General features: G+C 37.5%; 1 protein-coding gene across 1 annotated transcript in view; it reads right to left on the reverse strand.

Moving 5' to 3' along the window:
* The window catches only part of BRAF (B-Raf proto-oncogene, serine/threonine kinase), a 69,187-nt gene that overhangs the window by 6,938 nt on the left and 43,135 nt on the right, over positions 1 to 19,114 (reverse strand). Inside the window, exons 6-13 of the mRNA XM_034063070.1 lie at positions 17,741 to 17,889; positions 16,538 to 16,657; positions 8,377 to 8,536; positions 6,792 to 6,828; positions 5,288 to 5,407; positions 2,514 to 2,650; positions 1,729 to 1,846; positions 956 to 1,040 (exon numbers count right to left, since the gene is read on the reverse strand). Coding sequence (XP_033918961.1) covers positions 956 to 1,040; positions 1,729 to 1,846; positions 2,514 to 2,650; positions 5,288 to 5,407; positions 6,792 to 6,828; positions 8,377 to 8,536; positions 16,538 to 16,657; positions 17,741 to 17,889 — 926 coding nt within the window. The remainder of the gene's footprint in view (positions 1 to 955; positions 1,041 to 1,728; positions 1,847 to 2,513; positions 2,651 to 5,287; positions 5,408 to 6,791; positions 6,829 to 8,376; positions 8,537 to 16,537; positions 16,658 to 17,740; positions 17,890 to 19,114) is intronic.

Consider the following 19,114-nt stretch of genomic DNA (forward strand, 5'->3'; position numbering starts at 1 on the left):
GTCCCCATGAGACAGCTACAGTTTGCACACAGGTCTGCTTCTGTGTAACTCCAGTCCAGCTAGGAGATGTTGCTTCCCATTAGGAGGGCATCCAAAAGGGAATTCTATTCTCAGAGGCTCCAGGAAGGACAACCCTTTTATCAACACACCCCAGAAAGCCTCTACTTCCAAACTATGAGCTTAGATTTGTTTCAGAACTAACATTTCCTGGGGGAAAAAAGCTGACCATCTCCTGTTTGCCATGTAGTTTATTAGGTATACTCCTCCAGCACATGTGCCTCGCTCAGCAAATCAGTCAGTTTTTCAGAGGCAAAAGCCTCCTTTCTATTTTATTTCTTGAACTGAATTATGTCTGAGACTGTTCAAGACTGTACTTGGATACTGATGGTTGTCCCCAATAAATATTCTATTGTATCGTACTGATGGACCCTTTTAAGAAATGAACCCAAGATAAAGGCTTCCTCTGAGAATGTACAAGTAGTAGATAGGAGAAAAGGATATCAGGAAGTGATTTTGAGAAGTACATTAAAAAAAACCTCAAAACGCAAAAGAAAAGTCAATGCTACTGAACAGAAACTATTAAACAATGAATAATAGGGGCAGAAGTGTAGGTCAAAATAATTAGTCATGCTCTCCTTCAGTCTCAAAATATGGATGAGGAAAGGAAGGCCTACAATTCACACTAAGGCTTGACTGTGCCCTGGGATAATACAATAGCTAAAATCAGTCCTGTCTTGAGTGGACATGCACATATTCACAACATAGGTATATAGACAAACACATGCAAGGGAAAGAAGAACTAGGAGTAGACACAGAGAAATACTTTTAAATGGCAAGCTACAGTTTTTGTCCATGGGGGAAAAAGACCAATGTGTTTTAATGGAGATCTAAAATTCAGTAATTAATGAAGTCTAAATCTACACACATTATTTTATGCCATTAAAAATATTCTTACCTGAGCACTCCTACTTCATTTTTGAAAGCCTGTAACTGTTGAGGTGTGGGTGCCGTAACATTCAACATTTTCACTGCCACATCACCTTTAAGATAGCAAGTTTTAATAAGTGTCATTGATAAATCTTGCTTATTGAGAAAATCTATATAGAGCATCAATAATACTGAGATACCCTATTTTCTAGTTTTTGTAAAATAAACCACTACAATATTAAGTACATATCCTGTAAACCATATAAACACTATTCCTAGTTTACTCTGAGAAATTCTCACCAAGTCAAAGCTTTGTAAATACACTTTTAAAATCATTATTCATCAAGATGGATACTTTAGTCTTTCTAGTAACTGTGTTTCATCTTGACCCTAATAATAATTAATTCAGAAGAACATGCAGGTGTTGAGCTTCTAAACAGTCTCAAGTTCTAACGTTATGTACACACTACAGCACTTATTAATTTCAAAGTCACCTTTATGGCTCTTCAATGAACTCTCTCCAGTACGTCCATGTCTCTCATACAGAGGAGCCCAGAACTGGGCCCAGCACTCCAGATGTCACCTCACCAGTACTGAGAGGAAGGATTAACTCCCTTTACCTGCTGGCAATGCTTTGCTAATGCAGTCCAGGATATCATCAGCCTTCTTTGTAGCATGGGGACACTGCTGGACCATGTTTAACTTGATGGCCACCAGAATCCCCAGGTGCTTTTCTGTAAAGCTGCTTTCCAGCAGGCACTGTTACTTGCTTAAGAACTGTTTGCCATGACGGCCACATACCGTGCCATTTTCCTTTGTAGACTGTTCCAAATGATCCAGATCCTATCCTTTGCCCAACTGTGATCTGTCCATCTGGTATCTCCCAGTCATCACTTGAATCCCGTCGACCAAGAGTTTTCTTTATAGATAGACATAAAAAATAAGAAGGAAGAAAGCATGGGCATTAACGTCTGTGAAAACACTTCCTTTGTTAAAGACTTAGTACAAGCATTTTGTATCTCTAAAGTCTTAAAAAGAACTTTCTTTTTTCAGATACCACATTTGACTTCTCAAGCCAAGCATACACAAAACCTCAGCATGCAGGTATACTAAATTATTACCTGGCATGAAATATTTGTCATAGGTTTCTGGCTGTGTTAAAACCAGTAAATGTTCAAAAATGTTCAAAAAGAAAGTCTCAATTATAATGCCAAATTGTGATTTAAGAAAAAAAAAAATGCAGTCATTTTAATGTGTTGTTAGATTTGAGAATTACCAGAGAACTTTTGAAGTTCATGAATCATGGTGGGAAAAGTTAAGCTGTTACTTGAAGGCAAACTGGCATTATAATACAAAGCACACCAAGACATTTGGATGCAATGGAGGTGAGTATAGCCAGTTATTTTACCTATCAGTCCCACAATTTCAATATTCCATTATATATCAGTTTAAAGCCCTTGATCATTACCATACTGATCTTCCAAATAATTCAGAAGGCTTTGACCAAAGAGTGAGAGGAACATGGTTGTGTAGTATCTCTATACTATGAATATACTACAAATGAAAACAGCTGATCTCTCCCTTACCATTCTATTTCTGTCTTCTGAGGATGAGGATGATTTCCTTTCCCGCTGGGGTCCTGGTGATTTCTGTAACGCTTTCACATTGGTGAGTGACCCAGGCAAAGAGGCAGGAGGTGTTGCAGACAAACCTGCAGTTGAACCTAAATTTCAGAAACAGGATGATTTTATCTATAAGAAGCCAGCTTATTGATACTAGGTGCAAGAACTGTCTTTAAGATGCAGAATCTCCAAACATCAATGTAAATGTTACAAGGAAACAAACATATGCTAGAAATATTCTCCTATTACTAGATAAGTGATCAAGTCTTAGATGTCAGGAAAGGAAAAGTCTGTATCAGATATCCCTGTTCACCACATAGCCCCCAGTCTCTTGTTCATGAACTACCAGAAGGACAATGTCTCTTTAAATAGAGGAAAAAATAAAACAACCCCTCAAAAATGTATTTTTTTAATTCCACCAGATTCTTTGTGAAGAAAAGTAGTAGCAATTTAGTTAGCAGCAGCTACCTCTCAGATTTCTTGTAGCTAACCTTTTAGGAACCCAATAAATAGCTGAAATGCTGTACTTTGGAATCAAAATAGACTAAATGCAAAAATAAATTAAATATTTTCTAGTTGAGTCTCCAAGTGCCACCTGAAAAACCATTTGGCTGTTTTAAAGCTATCTGTTAGCAGAGTGCTCTTTTTTAAAAGTAAATCATTGAAAGGATTAAAAAAGAACAAGTACTTTAGTTAGCTATTTGTAGCATATTCTATTAAATACAAAAAAGAACAGTACATCTGTAGCCAACATGTTATCTAAACCAAATCTATGCAGGAAAATGTCACCAGCAGAGCTATGTTTCAGAGCCCCAGTGGCTCTTTACAAATAGAGCACTTCAACTAGACACTGCTTTTTAAAATACACCCTAATTATTCGTAACAAGGTTATGGTGACCCTCCCAATGTGAAGGATATAAAACAGGGTCAACTGTTAATTAAATTCATGCTGCTCTGCTAAACAATTTCTGTCACTGTACTAGACCTCCAACATTCCAATGTTTCTCCCACATCAGTGTTCTGGGAAGTGGTAGAACACAGTACTCCTCAAATTTCTTCAGCAGCTCACTTTTTTTTCCAAAAAAGTGTCTCCTAATGCCAACTTGGGCTCAAAATCTGATTTTATGACTGTTGCTCGAGTTCAGTCACTCAGTGCGTGCTAATTTATCAGACTATGTATATCCATCACTGCCTGTCCTCAGACCTAAAATCTATGCATTTAGAAGTGGAAGTACAAAATAACAACATACTGACACATCAAAAAGGGGACAGAATACGTAAACCTTGTCCCATATGCTGAAGCAACAATAATGATGCATAGTGAGCATCCTGACTATATATACAAGAAGCTGGAACCCAGTCACCTGAAGGGTGGACTTCTGTTCCTATTCATGTTATGGTCATTATGCTGTCATATATATATTATTTGTCTGAAATCACATATGTATGGAATTAAATGTTCCCAGAACATGACCAATTTTCCAAAAGTTTACTGGGTTACACTTTCTCTGCAATAGCAAAACTCTACTAGAATGTGTTATCTTTAGAGGTAACTAACTTCTCCTGTTTCAGTAATACCACTAGCACAATATTCACCCTTCACTAAAAATGCTTACAGCACATGGTAGAACATTACAGTTAATCTGTTCATAATAATACCAGATGGCCTGTTTCCCAAGTTATTAGAGTAGAATACTTCAGATAATATTAGACTTAAGTCATTAGCTTGGACTCTGAAGCTGTACGTAACGTATTCCATTCTGTAGACAGTTTGCTTGTTGGGAACACCTGTCTTCTTACAAAGACTTCTGGAAGAACTTTACAAGTTCATAAGGTGAAATGCTCTTGATATATTCTGAAACAAAAGTCTTTGAAACAGCCAAGATGGTAGCATTTGAAAACAATACTACATGCACTGAATTATCCATTCCTATATGTATAGACACAAATATTTACAGTTCATGCTATTACTCAACAGGTGGTTTCTCCAGCATATGCAATCCCACAGAGGGGGATTTTGTGCAATACAACAGATCCATTGACAGCTTTAGGCCTGAATTATCTCCAGAGTCAATGACATGAAAATGGAAGAGTCTTATTTTACATGGTACAGGACAAAAAACAAGTACTGTTTCACTGGAAATTTACTAACTAAATAAAAAGTGCATGGTCTAAACCATCTAGGGCCCCAATGTGGTATCAAGAGCAAAGTGAAAGTATTTGTTGAAAGCTGACATGCACATTATGAAAAGCTTGAGACCTAACAAGGTATCAATGGAAATGGTTGTAATTCACATCTGATTTCCTAGGCTGCTTTTCAAGACAAATAATATCAAATATAGAAAACTGTTAAAGCACTGAACTGACTTAAACTGAACAGTCAAGGAAATTCTAAGTTAAGGACATAATTTTGTATTTAAAATCACTGCAATGCACTCTAAGGACCTCTGTTTAGTAAAGTTATGCTGAGGCCCACATAAAAACCTCAACTATGAAATTCCTTGCCTTTGAAGATTTAAGTCAGACTTCATTTACAGTCATTTTCAAGTGTGTAAAGGTGAAAGTGGGTATGTGTGAAAAGCACATTCAAAGCATTCCAGCCAGGCCAAGCAAAAAAACAGAGGTGTTTCGATAAACTCACACACTTACATACACACGGTGTGAGGGTGAGGCACAAACAGCATCTGTGGTTTTACTTATTTTGTTTGGGTGAAAACAAGAAAGAAGAGCCCAACTACCTCTGAACACTGGGCCAGGCTCAAAATCAAACACTATTTCACTGGGGACAGAATGAAGGAGGGGACTGGGAGTCCGGGATTGGTATTTCCGAAGACAGCGCATCAGCTGGTTCAAAGGGGCTGTTAGAGAGAAAGAGACGGGCAGGCAGAGACAGAAAGACAGACACATAGAAGAAATGAAAGAAGTCATGGGAAATAACTAGGATGCTTTGACTCCTATGCATAGATTGCTTCTGTACTTTGAAGGGAGGAAAAAAAGTCAATTACTAATAACACTATTATAGGACTGGGAATAGCCAATTGTTCTCAGATGCCAAGCAGACAGTTTATGATCAAAAGTTAAAACCAACATGATAGCACAACATTTAAATGCTGGACAAAATGGGCAAAACTGCGGAGTGCCACACCTACTGACACATACGAAAATAGCTGAATCTGGCAACTTTAAATTAGTAGGCTTGCAGGAATAAAGGAAATTTCTTTTTAAAGAGCATTCTATTGCTGGCATAAGAAAAAACAGCTCCATCAAACACAACACAGTAGGTAGGTGCTGTCCTACCAACTACCAGATTTGGATGGGAGACACGAAGTCAGTGATAGCCCACAGTACAAAACCTTAATGATCACAATAGAGTGCACTAACATAATTCAGACTTTACTCATGGCTGAAGCAAGTTATGAGTTGACTGTGTTAATGATTTGGAGTTGAAAAAACTGTCATATGCCAGCCCTACTTACTATTTTTTTATTGCTACATTATTATTGTATTCATAGGAATAAAGACAGCACACAAGAGGCCAGTGAGAGAAGTGACTTAACAGGCCTGTGCATAACACATGAAGAAATCTTTTGGCAGTAGTTCTGACTTTACTGTGACAGGGTTGTGTTACTGAAGAAAACATAAAAAGATCTGGCTTTAGTGTAGGGTCCTAACAACCTGGTTCCAAAAGTAGCACAGGCATGCAGTACAGCAAAGCAGCATCTTCAGCAGGGGTAGAGGGGGAGAAGAACTGGAGTTATTTCACACTGCTTTAGGATGCAGCAGTTCATATGGAAGGTCCATCTACCATGTTGATGGCTTTCTATGAAAACCCCTGTTGTTTCCATGGGTGGAAAGGTAACAACAGGCATAAAAGCATCTTTGAGAGTTGGGAAGTTGAAGCATATCTGTGTGCAGCCATGTGAGTGAATGAGGGGGTGTGTGTGTGTGTGAGAGAGAGAGCAAAAAAGTGATGGTGTGAGGTAATTTTAAAACTAAAAAACTAGATACCACTTCAAAACTTTTTCTCCTTCTGTCTCCCCCACTCCCAGAATGACCGGCAAATGACTCGAACCTTTGTCAGACATATATTAAGTTCATGGACAAGCAAATGCAAATTCATTTTTTGTCCTAATCATATTTTCCTTTGTGCCTGTGTTTTGTTGAAGGAAGTAGAACAAAAGGAAGGGATGGAACACTTGTGTGATTAAATATAGCACAGTAGGTAGTTTAAACACTACTTACCTCCCTCTCCTCCTAAACCCTGGTCTCTAATCAAGTCCTATAAATAATAATAAAAAAAAAATGTGTTTAATTTAGGTATTATTTTTTCATTTACATTCCAGAATCAACTGAGACTGATCAAATTTAGAATCTATAAACTTGTATGTTGTATATGAAATAAGTTATTTCCCCACCATGGCTAACTAACAGCAGCGACTCCAAAGAACTATTTATAACTACTATAGGCTTTAAAATTAGTTGCTTTAAAACAGCATCTCTCAGTAGTAAAGCGAAACGTACAGCACTCAAAATAGACGCTGACAAGATGCTATTGATTTAAACACTCAGCTGGCCAAAACACATAAAGAAATATTGAACCAAGCATTCTCGTTAGTGTTTGTGGCACAAACTATTTGAACTGTCATATCAGGAGCTGGGACACCGATTTCCCGTACCAAGATGCATCAGTCAAATTTGTTCTGCTTCATTTTTTTCTTATAACAAATCACCTCATTTGCATAGCCAGGCGCACACTGTTCTCAGAAATTACTAACTGCAAAAGGTTTCCTTCACTTACAATCCAGCGAACTGAGAACAAGCAAACTACACTACAGATTTTCTAAAGAGAAGGAGAAAATTCTAGCAGTTTCCCTCCTTATTTAATTTTCATCAGCAAGCTGGGTTTTTTTGGTTACACAATTATTTTATTCCCTTACACACCTGCACTGCTGTTGAAAGCAGTGGTCTTGCCTCTCAGATGCACTGCTGCCATATACCATATGCAAATGTCTACATGACCACATTCTTAACACTCAACTAGCAGTTCACTTATCACTCAGCTCACATGCAAAACATTTTGGGCCTCAGTGTTCAGGCAGACTGATAAATAACTAATTTCTAGAGAGTAGGCTTAAGGCCCATACAAGCTATATATGGTGGCAAAATTAAAAAGATGTTGTTGTGACCAACATTTTGAAAGGTCTTAGTTGGCCTTTTACCTAATATCAACCAATAGTATGATTTATGATTCAATGTCCAGGAATTTCAACAATGTGGAAAATAAATTAATTGTAACAGCTTCTGAACACTCCGAAAGAACTCTCAGAACAATATATACTGGGCTTTTGAAATACTAAGGAACATTCTGTAAATCTGAACTCAGCCTGCTGCAATAATTTAATATTCTTCAATGCCAGAAATATTACTGAATTACAAATAATAAAAATCCTTATTCCGTGTATAAAGAAATATACTTTACACACAGAATGGTTTGCAAGAGTGGTTACTGGCTTTCACATTCTTAACACTAGGGCATAGCTAGCAGTATGAGCCTAGGGACTAATGACAAAAATTAGCAGTGGTTTGTGGCAGAATGTTTCTTTGAATGAAAGGATAGGACTGTCAGAAGACAGTTTCTGCTCCTGGAGGATGAGTTATTTGGGTACTTCCAGCTCTCTCAATGGCAAAAATATCTTACATGGGATCTATTATATTCTGACAGACCACTAAGGATTAGCTTAATGTACACATGGTAAATTTCACACACTGATAGTCATAAGGGAAACATCAAATCTACTATTCCTATTCAACCATTATCAATACTTACATCAATATTGACTGGCTCGATTGTATTGATGTGAACATTGGGAGCTGAAGAGGATCGGTCACGTTGCCCAAATTGATTCCGATGGTCTTCATCTGCTGGTCGGAGGGGCTGTGGGATTGGAATGGATTTTGAAGGAGAAGGACTAGGGAGAATTGGTGGTCTGAGAAACAAAGTCAAGGAAAAAGAGGATTTAGGTCTACAAATGGCTTCAAATACTGCATAGTGGGTGTGGTAAGTCCTTTTCAACTATAATAATACATACATTAAAAAACCTCTGATCTAAAGACCTACATAAAACAATTTATAATGAACGATCTTTACTCCCTTATGATCAATTGCAACAACTCTAAAAAAACTACCTAATTAGATGGCTGTGTTCAGAGTTAAAACAAAATGAAAACCCTCTACCATAGCATACCAAATGAGTAATAATAAATCCTGATCTGAAAAATGCATGTAGCCCAACATGCACTGCAGAAAGCAAGATACTCCGCAGTTTCCTCACTTGAGACTTAATGTAGTTAACGTTTTTTAATGGCAACCTACTGAGAACTAAAAGCACTTAACATCTCACATCAGTACTACTATCAGAAGATGTCACAAATTGTATGGATGAGATTATTGCTCAATGAAGAAAGACTGAGAATTACATACTGGTTACTGAAAATAACTGATTAATGTTATGGCCAATGTGACACAGATTATTGATATTAAAAATAAACAGATCACCCCTTAACCTCAACTTTTAATACATAACTTTGAATGGTGCAAAATTTCAAATGTCAGTTAGTGCTACAGTTAGGCAACAGAATAGTTTTGGCTTGAAAAATAAGCATTCACTCTATACAGACAAGCTTTCTGAAAAAACGTAAATGCTGCTGGTCATAAATGTACATAAATTCTTTAATTTATGGTATCATGAATCATATATTTAAAAGACAAACATTTAAATTCTTGCTTTTTCATTTGTGTGAATATAAATTCTTCGGTTATCCACTTATTTTGTCAAAGTACAATAAATCAGCATTTAGCTCTTACTCAAGTCATGGGCAGCCACTATTAAGTCTAATTTAACAGATTTAAGGTAAAAGGTCAATCAGAAACATTTGTCACCTTTGGCAGTGAAAACTTCCATGTTAAAACATACATGATACTTGACAAGGTTTTTAGAACTGACAGAAAACAAAACACAACTCCTGAGAGAGGAGTAGCATCCTCCAGGTACTCAGTTACTCATGGGTTAGTTACCATGTACACAAAGGCTATGCCCACAGGGAGAAGCTTCAGAAATAAGCCACAGAGCAGCATACTGCAGCAACAAGTCTTGGTGCTGCCACCTGTAAATGAACGCTCCTTAGCCCCTCCGAAGACGGCACCTAACATTTTCAACAGGCTCTCTTAATATTTTCTCAGAAACACGTCTGCCTTAAAGACTATTACCCTACCTTTCATTGAGGAGTTTACAGTTTGGCACTGGTCCCAGAACTCAGTGCTATCTGTATCCTAAGTGCCTGTCATCTTTTCCTTCCTGGCCAACAGTCTCACAATTGAGAACAGCAAAACAGAGCGCTTGCAAATTCAAGTAACAATACAGCAACTCTCATAATGAAATACTTCAATTATATGTGGGAAGTGGGGCACAGCAAGGGGGGTTATCCCTGCTAAACTTAAAAAAAAAAATTAAAAATTACCTATTGTTACATGACAATATAAATACTGAGAAGATATGGGGAAGCAATGAGCTAAAACTGCCAATAGACACATCTCTGAGAAAAGACCTTAAACAGCCCAGCATTTCAGAAGATGCTCAGAATTTCAGAGATGTTTTTAAACGCAGCTGATGTACATATACATAAGCTTTCATTCACTGCTAACAAGTGTCTTTGGGTAATTCTCTATTGTAGATGAGAAAGGTTTGAACTCCTGGACATTTCTTGTAGGAAATCATGCAACTAGAACCCACATAAGTAGGTAAGACACTGCAGATACAAGTGAAGCACTTGGTTAACGTTCTAATGCACTGCATTTCTATGCAAAGGCAGGCATGTCAGGTGCTGCACAGAAAGATTTAAAGCCTAAAAATATCTCAGCCAGGCCAGTACTGTCATTATGATAGCTAACTCCTGCTCAAACTTCCCGAGAGTTCTCAGTAAGAATGGAATTAAGGGCAACATGTAACCACAGACATCAGACCATTGCACTAGGAGTGACCGCAACAGAGCATTTGAGCTCTGCCACACTGTGAGAATAGAAGCAATCAGATTTTCTGTGATTATGAGTAAGCCAAGGGAGAGAAAACCAAATTGCAGAACGACTGTTTCAATTACATCCTCCTTTGAGTCATAAATGGTCATCTGCTAAGGGAATCTACAAATAGTTCTGTATTCCTGCTTACAGGTCATCATGCCCATCATGTTGCTAGCGCAGACAGCATGCTATGTCATACCATGTCTAAAACCAATTTGAATAACTTTTTCTACTCATTAAATTCTAACTGGGCAAAGTGCAGATCTTTCAAAAACAATTACAGGCTGACAAAGACCCCTTTCTAGTGTATCTCTGGGCTTTAGACACCAAAGAATCCAGAGATGGGAACCTCATAAACAGCCATGTGCTCCAGCTACATACAATCAGAATTTCATTAATGGGTGTCCTTGGGACACTTAAAAAAGGTAAGCTATTTTTGCTAAGTGGGAATTTTTCTTGAACAAGGTAACTAGTGAAGAGAAACACAAAAGCCATTTGCTGGCCAAGATGACCTACTGAGATCACAAGCTGAGGAGCAATTACCACCAGCCTCTGCCAGAAATAAAAGCTAAAAGTCAAGAGGACTAGAACATAACTGCTGCAAAGAACTGCTTACAATAGTAACAGGCTGGGGCTTAAAGAAGCAGCAGTTCAAATACCAGGATCCGAGTTTCTGGTGCTCCTGTGACCCTTGTGAGCAGTTAACAGCCAAATGCTAGCTAGAGGAGACCTTCTATAAAGGTCAGTACACAGACAAATTAGAGAGGTTATTCCACCTCATCTTGCACACTTACTTTCAGCCTCTTAGATGCAGGAATTCCTTTAACAAACAATTCTCAGCTTCCAAGGCAACAAGCTGGTAAGAGCTATCAAATTCCAATTTAATGTGTTATAACCTTTCCTGGCAGTATGACAGAACGTGCTTTGGACCATGGACTTGGGATAAGCACGTTGTTCCCTCCCTTTCTATCAAAACCAGAAAGGTTTTGTCAGGAGACAAGAGTAATTGCAGACAGACATAGATTTTTTCAATTTTGGCAATCGTCTTTGTCAATCACAGCAATTGCCGAGGAGCCCACAGATTTACTATTCCACGAACCTGGGTCCACAGGGAAGAGGAAGGTAACTGAGGAAAGTGCCCACGCATGCTACGTTATAGATAAACAAATAATTTTATATAATCATATACAGTACCTCCACTGGATCTCAGAATTTGCAATGATACAAGTTAGTTCACTTTACAAATACAAAATAAAATTTTAATATAGACTTCCCTCAGTTTCCTTTATCTGACCAATGTGATGTGATGTTTTGTATACTTTAGAGCTGGTCTACTCAGGAAAGATTTTTCTTAAAATAGGTTTGTTTTGGCTTCAGGATTTTAGCTTGGATTTTTATTTTGCTGTAGTTAGGCAAATACACTGCACATGCACATTCCCCCCGTTTCAGTTACAAGGTGTGTGCCACTTCTCTTTTAAAATGACAGCATCCCTACTATCTGTTCAGGCCCTCCTGGCTTCAACAAGTACATCTCAGTTCGGACACAGGGCTCAGTGCAGTACATACTATTCACCTCCTAGACTGCTTACTCATACCCAAGTTAAACCTACTGCAAGCAAAAATGCATACCAAGTGGTTTTGTTTTGTTTTGTTTTTTGTTTACACCAGAGTATTGTTTGCTTTGTTTTTTGTTGCTGCTGTTAACGCACAACACAGCACACCTCCGTTGTCAAGCAGTTTCTAAGGACTCCTAAAATATCTTAGTATTTCAGCTACACTAGCAAACCATTAAACTGTAAATTTTGGAGGCCAAACATGTTCTAATTTACTTACTCTGGTACTCTATGGATATTGCCAGAAAATGAAGTAATTTTTTATCTTTCCCCACCTCTACAGTTATTAACCCTAAATCAACTGTTGATTTGGAGAAAAGAATAGCAGTACAAATTTTCAACTATAGGCTGGAGAAGATCCTGTGAAACATCCTGTGAAATCTGTCTAAAAGCATCATGGCACGGATCTGAAACAGTCATAACTTCATATGGATTAGTACTTTTTTATACTATGATAACTTGTTTTCATCCATGTTGGCCTGTAGATGAAAAACAACTGCCAAGACTACCACAGTGGTGTGCATTTATACTGGCCTTTGGGCCCAGATCAAAGCTTAGCAATGCTAAGGAGCTAGGAAAAGAACCTCCAGAGCTGTCATTAGTTCTCCAAATCAGGTTTCAGTTCACTAGCTTGTTTTTGTAAATAAGATTATGGGGAACATGAGGTACTCCCCACCTGATGAAAGATGATTTTTCTACAAGATTCTGTTACCAGGTCTCTTCTACTCATTAGGAATGCATATCAAATTGGATAACAAAATTTTTAGGTGAAAAGCTCATCACTGTTTTATTCATGAAACCACAAAGCTTTTGTTCACCTTAACACATGTGGATCTAAATGGTGATGTAGCACTAAATATAATATTTTAAGACTGTGCCTTTGCTTCTTGGCTTTTCAGAAGCTTTTCTAGACATCTAAATATCTTCAGCCCAGGCAGAACAATCAGCGAACATTTGGAAGACAGAAAGGAAAGCAGAGGTGTTTAATCACAGGCTGGAGCCTGCTCTAAGACAGGGACTGGCAAGCTTCCAAGAATGGTGCACCAGACAGTCCCCCTTTTTTTCTCACATTTTGAAGATTAAGCACGTTGAGAAATGTTGTTTTTCAAAGAGCCAAGATGTTGCCAACCTGCTTACCAGCAGTGCTCAGCCTCAAGCAAAGCAGATGCTTTCAGCTCCTATTAAGTTCAACCTGCCTCTGTGTTACCCAAAGTCTGACCATGCATCCCCTTACCACCCACTCCACAAGTTCTGTACTCTGCCATAATATCTGCCTCACGAGTTTGCTGAGTTTTGCTCAACATCAGAATATCTGAGAGAATAGACATTAGTTGAAAAAGACAGCTCTGGAAAGTTCTGGATAGCTAATCTATCACCTTTTCATGTATCTGTAAGATCCATGGAACTGGGTTCACAGAAACTCTGTGCTGATATTTTACGCGCAAAAATGTAGAAGAAACTTCATGATAGTGCAATGAATGAAAGGAATACAATGTATTATATACAGTTTGCACACTTCAATTTTATTACAAATGGCTATGAGGGAGACCTACACTTTCGGTAATTGTTTTCAGTTAAGTGCAGATTGTAACTGACTGCTTTGGCACAACAGAATAGTGCAAACTGGAAAAACTAAAATGGGACAAAAAGACCTAAGGTGGAGGCTGGACACATTTTTCTAAAGAGTTCAGAACTGTGTAAGTGGGACCATATGTGCTCTCTTCTCTTGGGGTGTAAGATCTGCAGGGACTGCCTACAGCTGACAGAAGAATGAAAGGCTACAGGACTGGATTGCTTTAAGATGCTACACATGAGCAAAGTGAAACAAAGTTCTCCATGCTTAGCAGCTTTTACATCATGTCCAGTTGTCTTTTATGTCCCTTTCTCTTTCCAACTTCTCCATTTGATCCCTTGACAATTTCTCAGCATATCTCACAGGCCTTTGCTCTTGAGCTTGTCTTGCAACACAAACTCTTCCTTTCTTTGGGCACTTTGCCTGCCGTTGGAATCCCTTCACAAGGCTAAAGATGAAGAAGGATGTTTGCCTTCTCTTTCCTCAGGTTTACCAAACGATTAGTAACATCCCTTCTTCTGTGGGCTGTGCCATGCAAAGTGCTAGGAGAACAGAGAAATCAAAGGAATAATTATTAAATTATTAAGTGTTAATAAAGCACTAGGTTACTCACAATTTCAAACCCATTGCCCAACTGTCAAATTTCAATCCTTTACACTCTCTTAAATTACAAAATAAGCTCAAACATCGGACTTCACTCCAAATTGGGTTCTTGTCCCATATTGTAGCAATACCCTTTAACAAAACCATGCTCAAGTATATTTTTCTAGAAAAGGCCAGCATATTTTTAAACTCTAAAAAATCAGAGAAATTAGTATTTCCGCAATTACATATTTAAAAAACAGAGAAGTATTTTAAAAGAAAGGCAAAATGATAACTGTAGAAAGGTACAGACAGTGCTATACGCTCATACAATAGCTGCTTCTGGGGAAGAAATGCTACAAACACAGATGCCTGGGGAAAACTGCATGACTAACATGCACACTACTTATGAACACCAGCTGATAATCACAAACCATTTTCAATATAAACCAGATTTTGAAGACACAATGTATGCCTTTTTGTTGTTGTTGTTTAACAATGAAGTGCACAGCAAGGCAAAAAAAGCAAATAGGAGAAAGCTGAAAACCTTTTACAGTTCCTGCAACCACAAACATCTACACTCAGGAAAAACTCCTTAACCTAAACTGATAAGTATGTTCAAGTATTTTTATATACATGAAGTTAAAAACCTTAAGGCATTAACCAGCTTTGATCTCAGTTTCTCCTTTCCCTTTTTACTTCACAAGCATAAAAAGCCTTCTCATAGTTCATGTATCAATTAAGATTTTCTATCCTGTTGTATCCTCATAGACTGCTAAGAAAGCATAAATGTGACACAGGAGCAATTAAAAAGTTGGAAAATTTAGCATATTCCAGCACCAGGACAGGGCTATATGTAGTGCCTTTGGCATCCACAGGTGTTTAACATAGCTGGTATGAACAAGATTTTTCACAGATTAGTTGTATCATGGTTGTAGTTTCAGCTTTACCATGAGAAAGGCAGAGCCTGCTTAGCTTAGAGAACAGCAGCCGCCTTGTCCACAAACTGCTGTACCAAAATCCATGGGATATAAAGGCAACATCCACTACCTGGAAAAGGCACTTTAAAATTTACTTGAATCTGCACAAAGTAGTACAAATAAGAAAAATATCTTTCTTTGTACTTACCAAATGAGGTTCCCTCTGCAGGACTGTCAATCTGTTTTCCTGGGAGGCATTGTATTTGATCTTTCAGAAAATAGCCTTGGCTGTCCAGGGAATTTCTCTTCCAGTTAGAGTCCATAGGTGCCTGTGTAGCTTCCAGCTGTGTTTCTCCTTTAGTCTGGGCACAATGCTCACTACTCCAAGAGAGCCTCTGCTAAGTTCAGTTCATCTCCATGCAGCACATGTCACAGAAACGTTCCTCTGAAGGCTTTTGTATTTGGTGTTCCTAATAAATCTGCATCAGTTTTTTTTTACTTTGATGTACATCCTTGAGTTACCAGTTCCTGAAGATTTGTTCTACTATCTAGTGCGGGGTGGTTACAGTGATCTCTTAGCTACTGGGAACATAATCTCAATATGATCACTTATCTTTTCACAGAGTGGGTCCCAGAATCTTTGGTGGCAATACAGAGGACAGGGGCTGTGGTCAGATTTAGAAAACTGATTTTACAAAACCTGATGCTATTGGTATATCCCAACATCTAAATAAGAGAAAAACAGCTGGTCTGAAGGATAGTAAAGCAGTGTGCACATACAAAAGCAACTGAAGAAGTATCATGAACCTGGAAACATCTCTTTACACTGATCTTATAATGGAGTGGCTTATTCTGAAACAGAGGTATGTCACTTCAAGGCACATAAACTGTAGTTTGATAACACAAACTGAAAGAATTTGTGAGGATACAGGTTCAGTTAGCATTAATTTTAAGTATAAAAATCTTTCCAGTTTAGACCAGGAAATCAGTTTAACAGGTAAGACCCCAATTCTACAGACACTTAAGCACATGTTTAACTTTGGTTCATTACTAATTCATATCATTCATGTGAACAAAATTATTCACTTCTCTGAAGGTAAGCATAAGTATATATACACGACAAGTCAGATTACAAAATGGAGAAAGTTGCAAAGAAGTATTTCAAGTGTTTCTAAGCATACAGCACTGAAATGTTACATCATTAAACAGCAGGAATAAGGTCATACCCAACAGAATCTGAGGGGGGTGCCGAGGGGTACGATCCAGATGCTGGGGTGGTCTCTCCTAAGGAGGCCTCCTCCTGTGGTATGGGGTGATGTTCAAAGAACTTGGAGACAAACAGCAAACTGTGAGGCAAGAACAAAACAAAAACAACCTAACCTTGTGCAAAACCCAGAAGCTTCACTCAAAGATTAAAACAAACCCTGTCACTGATCAAATTCTGTATTTTGAAATTAAGACTATGCTAACACATGGATCTACAAGATTTGTCAATTAAAAATATTATTTAATTGACAAAGGATCAAGTGATTATGCCTTAAACATATCTTTGTGGAAAGTAATTTTTTAATCTTTTAGTTGAAATTGCAAACATCTGGTTCCTCAAGACAGCACAACTTGGAACTGTTTTTGGAGTACATGAACTTATGTTTGCACTGATGCAATGCCAAAAACCAGATGTCAAATAGACAGAACTACCTTATCAACAAGCCCTGAGCACAAATTCTAGAGATACCAAGAAAACAGGTATAAATACCTATGTAGGCAGAATTTAAATTTACTTTTGGGGGAAAACCTAGAATTTGAATGATTCCTTATATGAAAGTCTTTAAACTTGATAGCCTCTGCTCAAACCAATCAAATAGAGCACAAAGACAGTTTATACCAGATCCTTAACCTACATTAGATTATCAATAATTAAATTCAAGAACACATGACTGTTTGGGATTTTCTATGTTTCTTACCTAGGCATCAAACTCACTAATGGATTATTTTAAATCACTGCAAAACTAACTGTAATTTTACCATATTAAACTAGTGTTTCTTCACATTTTTTTTCTGTGAAGAAAATAAACCTGCATCTAAACCCACATCTAAACATTTAAACAGGGCTCTAGCCATCACATAATAAAGAACCAGTTTGATTAAGAACAACAACTGCGAACAATGAGAAGTCTGTCTGATATAGTCAAGTGCTCATCCAATCCATTCATGCTACAAAGAAAGCATTTCATAGTCCAGCAAAAAATATGAACTGGTTGTCTGAGTTTGCAAAGAAAGAACATGAATTATGCAGCCTCACAAGAACAGTTCAACTCCTGTATTTTTTTCAGGCAACTCCTCTGACTTACTGAATTCCAGACCTAAAACACTGACAGCTGTAAGCTTAATAAAAGACTCGACTTTTAAAATCAATTGTGATTACTTACTCAAGTTGGTCATAATTAACACACATCAGTGGCACTTCTGTACTACAACGCTGGTGAAATTTGTAGCCACATGTCTGGCATCGGAATCCCTGGAAAAGCAGCTTTCGACAAAAGTCACAGAACGCTAACGTGAAGAATGTTTTTCGTACCTATATTGTCAAAAAATAATCATAATTAGAGTCCTTTTTAAGCCTAGCACACGCTATTTGCTTTTACCTCCCTCTAATACACTTACAAGCCTCTTTATGCTGGAGCTACAGTCTAATGTATCAAACAGATTTACATAAAGGGTTTGCCTCTTTTTCAAAGAGTCTTCATGCATTAGATTTTTCTTTCAACTATTTATTAGACATAATGCTTCACTTCATTATCAGTGTGAAAATCAGCAAAAAAACTGAAACAGAACACTGCACTATTACCATGCTAGAGACAAACATTCAGAATTTAACTGGATACAACCTATAAAAACAAGAGCTGCTGAAATATTATCTCATCTTCTAATTTTTCCAGGAACCAAATTACTTTTCTATCCAATATTTACAGGACTGTAAATATACATGACCTGTATATATGACTTCTGTATATGATTACATATATAGTTGTAATTTTGATTACTGAAACTTAAAACATTTAAAATCACAAAAGGGTGAACATACATTATCCACATATTATAGGGGGGAATTGATTTAGTTTAATTTTCAGATTTAGCAATACTTGGTATAAAACCACATTCTAGTTGTATTACTACACGTAGTAAAGGAAATTCAGAAGGATATCAAAAAAATGTTAAGCTTACTACACTTTCATCTAACTAGCCATAGCCAAACTAAGTTCTTTGAGTAAAACAGTTTAAGCAGCTTGCAAACATTCTCAGGTTTTAACTTAAATAAAAGGTCTTTCTTGTCAATGCTACAAACATTATTTCTGGGATTTTGTATGTAGCTGTAAGAGTTCAGATGGATTCTGTTTAGCAGCTTTCATTTACTTGGTGCCTTATCAGGTCAAAACATATTTGTGCACTAGCATCACTGATGATGTCAGCACTGCTCTGGGAATAGTTAGTTCATTAGTTAATTGCTGCTGCAGAGCCAGCAGGGAGGCCCAGAATACATTTTATAGATACAGCAATACAAAAATAGTAGATTATTATTACAGCTCTGCAATGCAGTGCTGATTTAAACCCCCTACGTTTATAGATTTTAGAGGGTGTATTCCATCCAAATGTGAAAGTTTTAAGGGTGATGAATACTCTAACATCACTTACTTCAGTTACAATTTTATCTAATTCACTTAAGCTATTGTGATTCGAAACTTCTTTTGCGACTCCTACCATATTCCACAGACACAAAATATTATTCAAAGCTGTTCATTTGA

The sequence above is a fragment of the Melopsittacus undulatus genome, chromosome 5 (genome assembly GCF_012275295.1).
Source record: "Melopsittacus undulatus isolate bMelUnd1 chromosome 5, bMelUnd1.mat.Z, whole genome shotgun sequence".
In the NCBI taxonomy this organism is placed as follows: domain Eukaryota; kingdom Metazoa; phylum Chordata; class Aves; order Psittaciformes; family Psittaculidae; genus Melopsittacus; species Melopsittacus undulatus.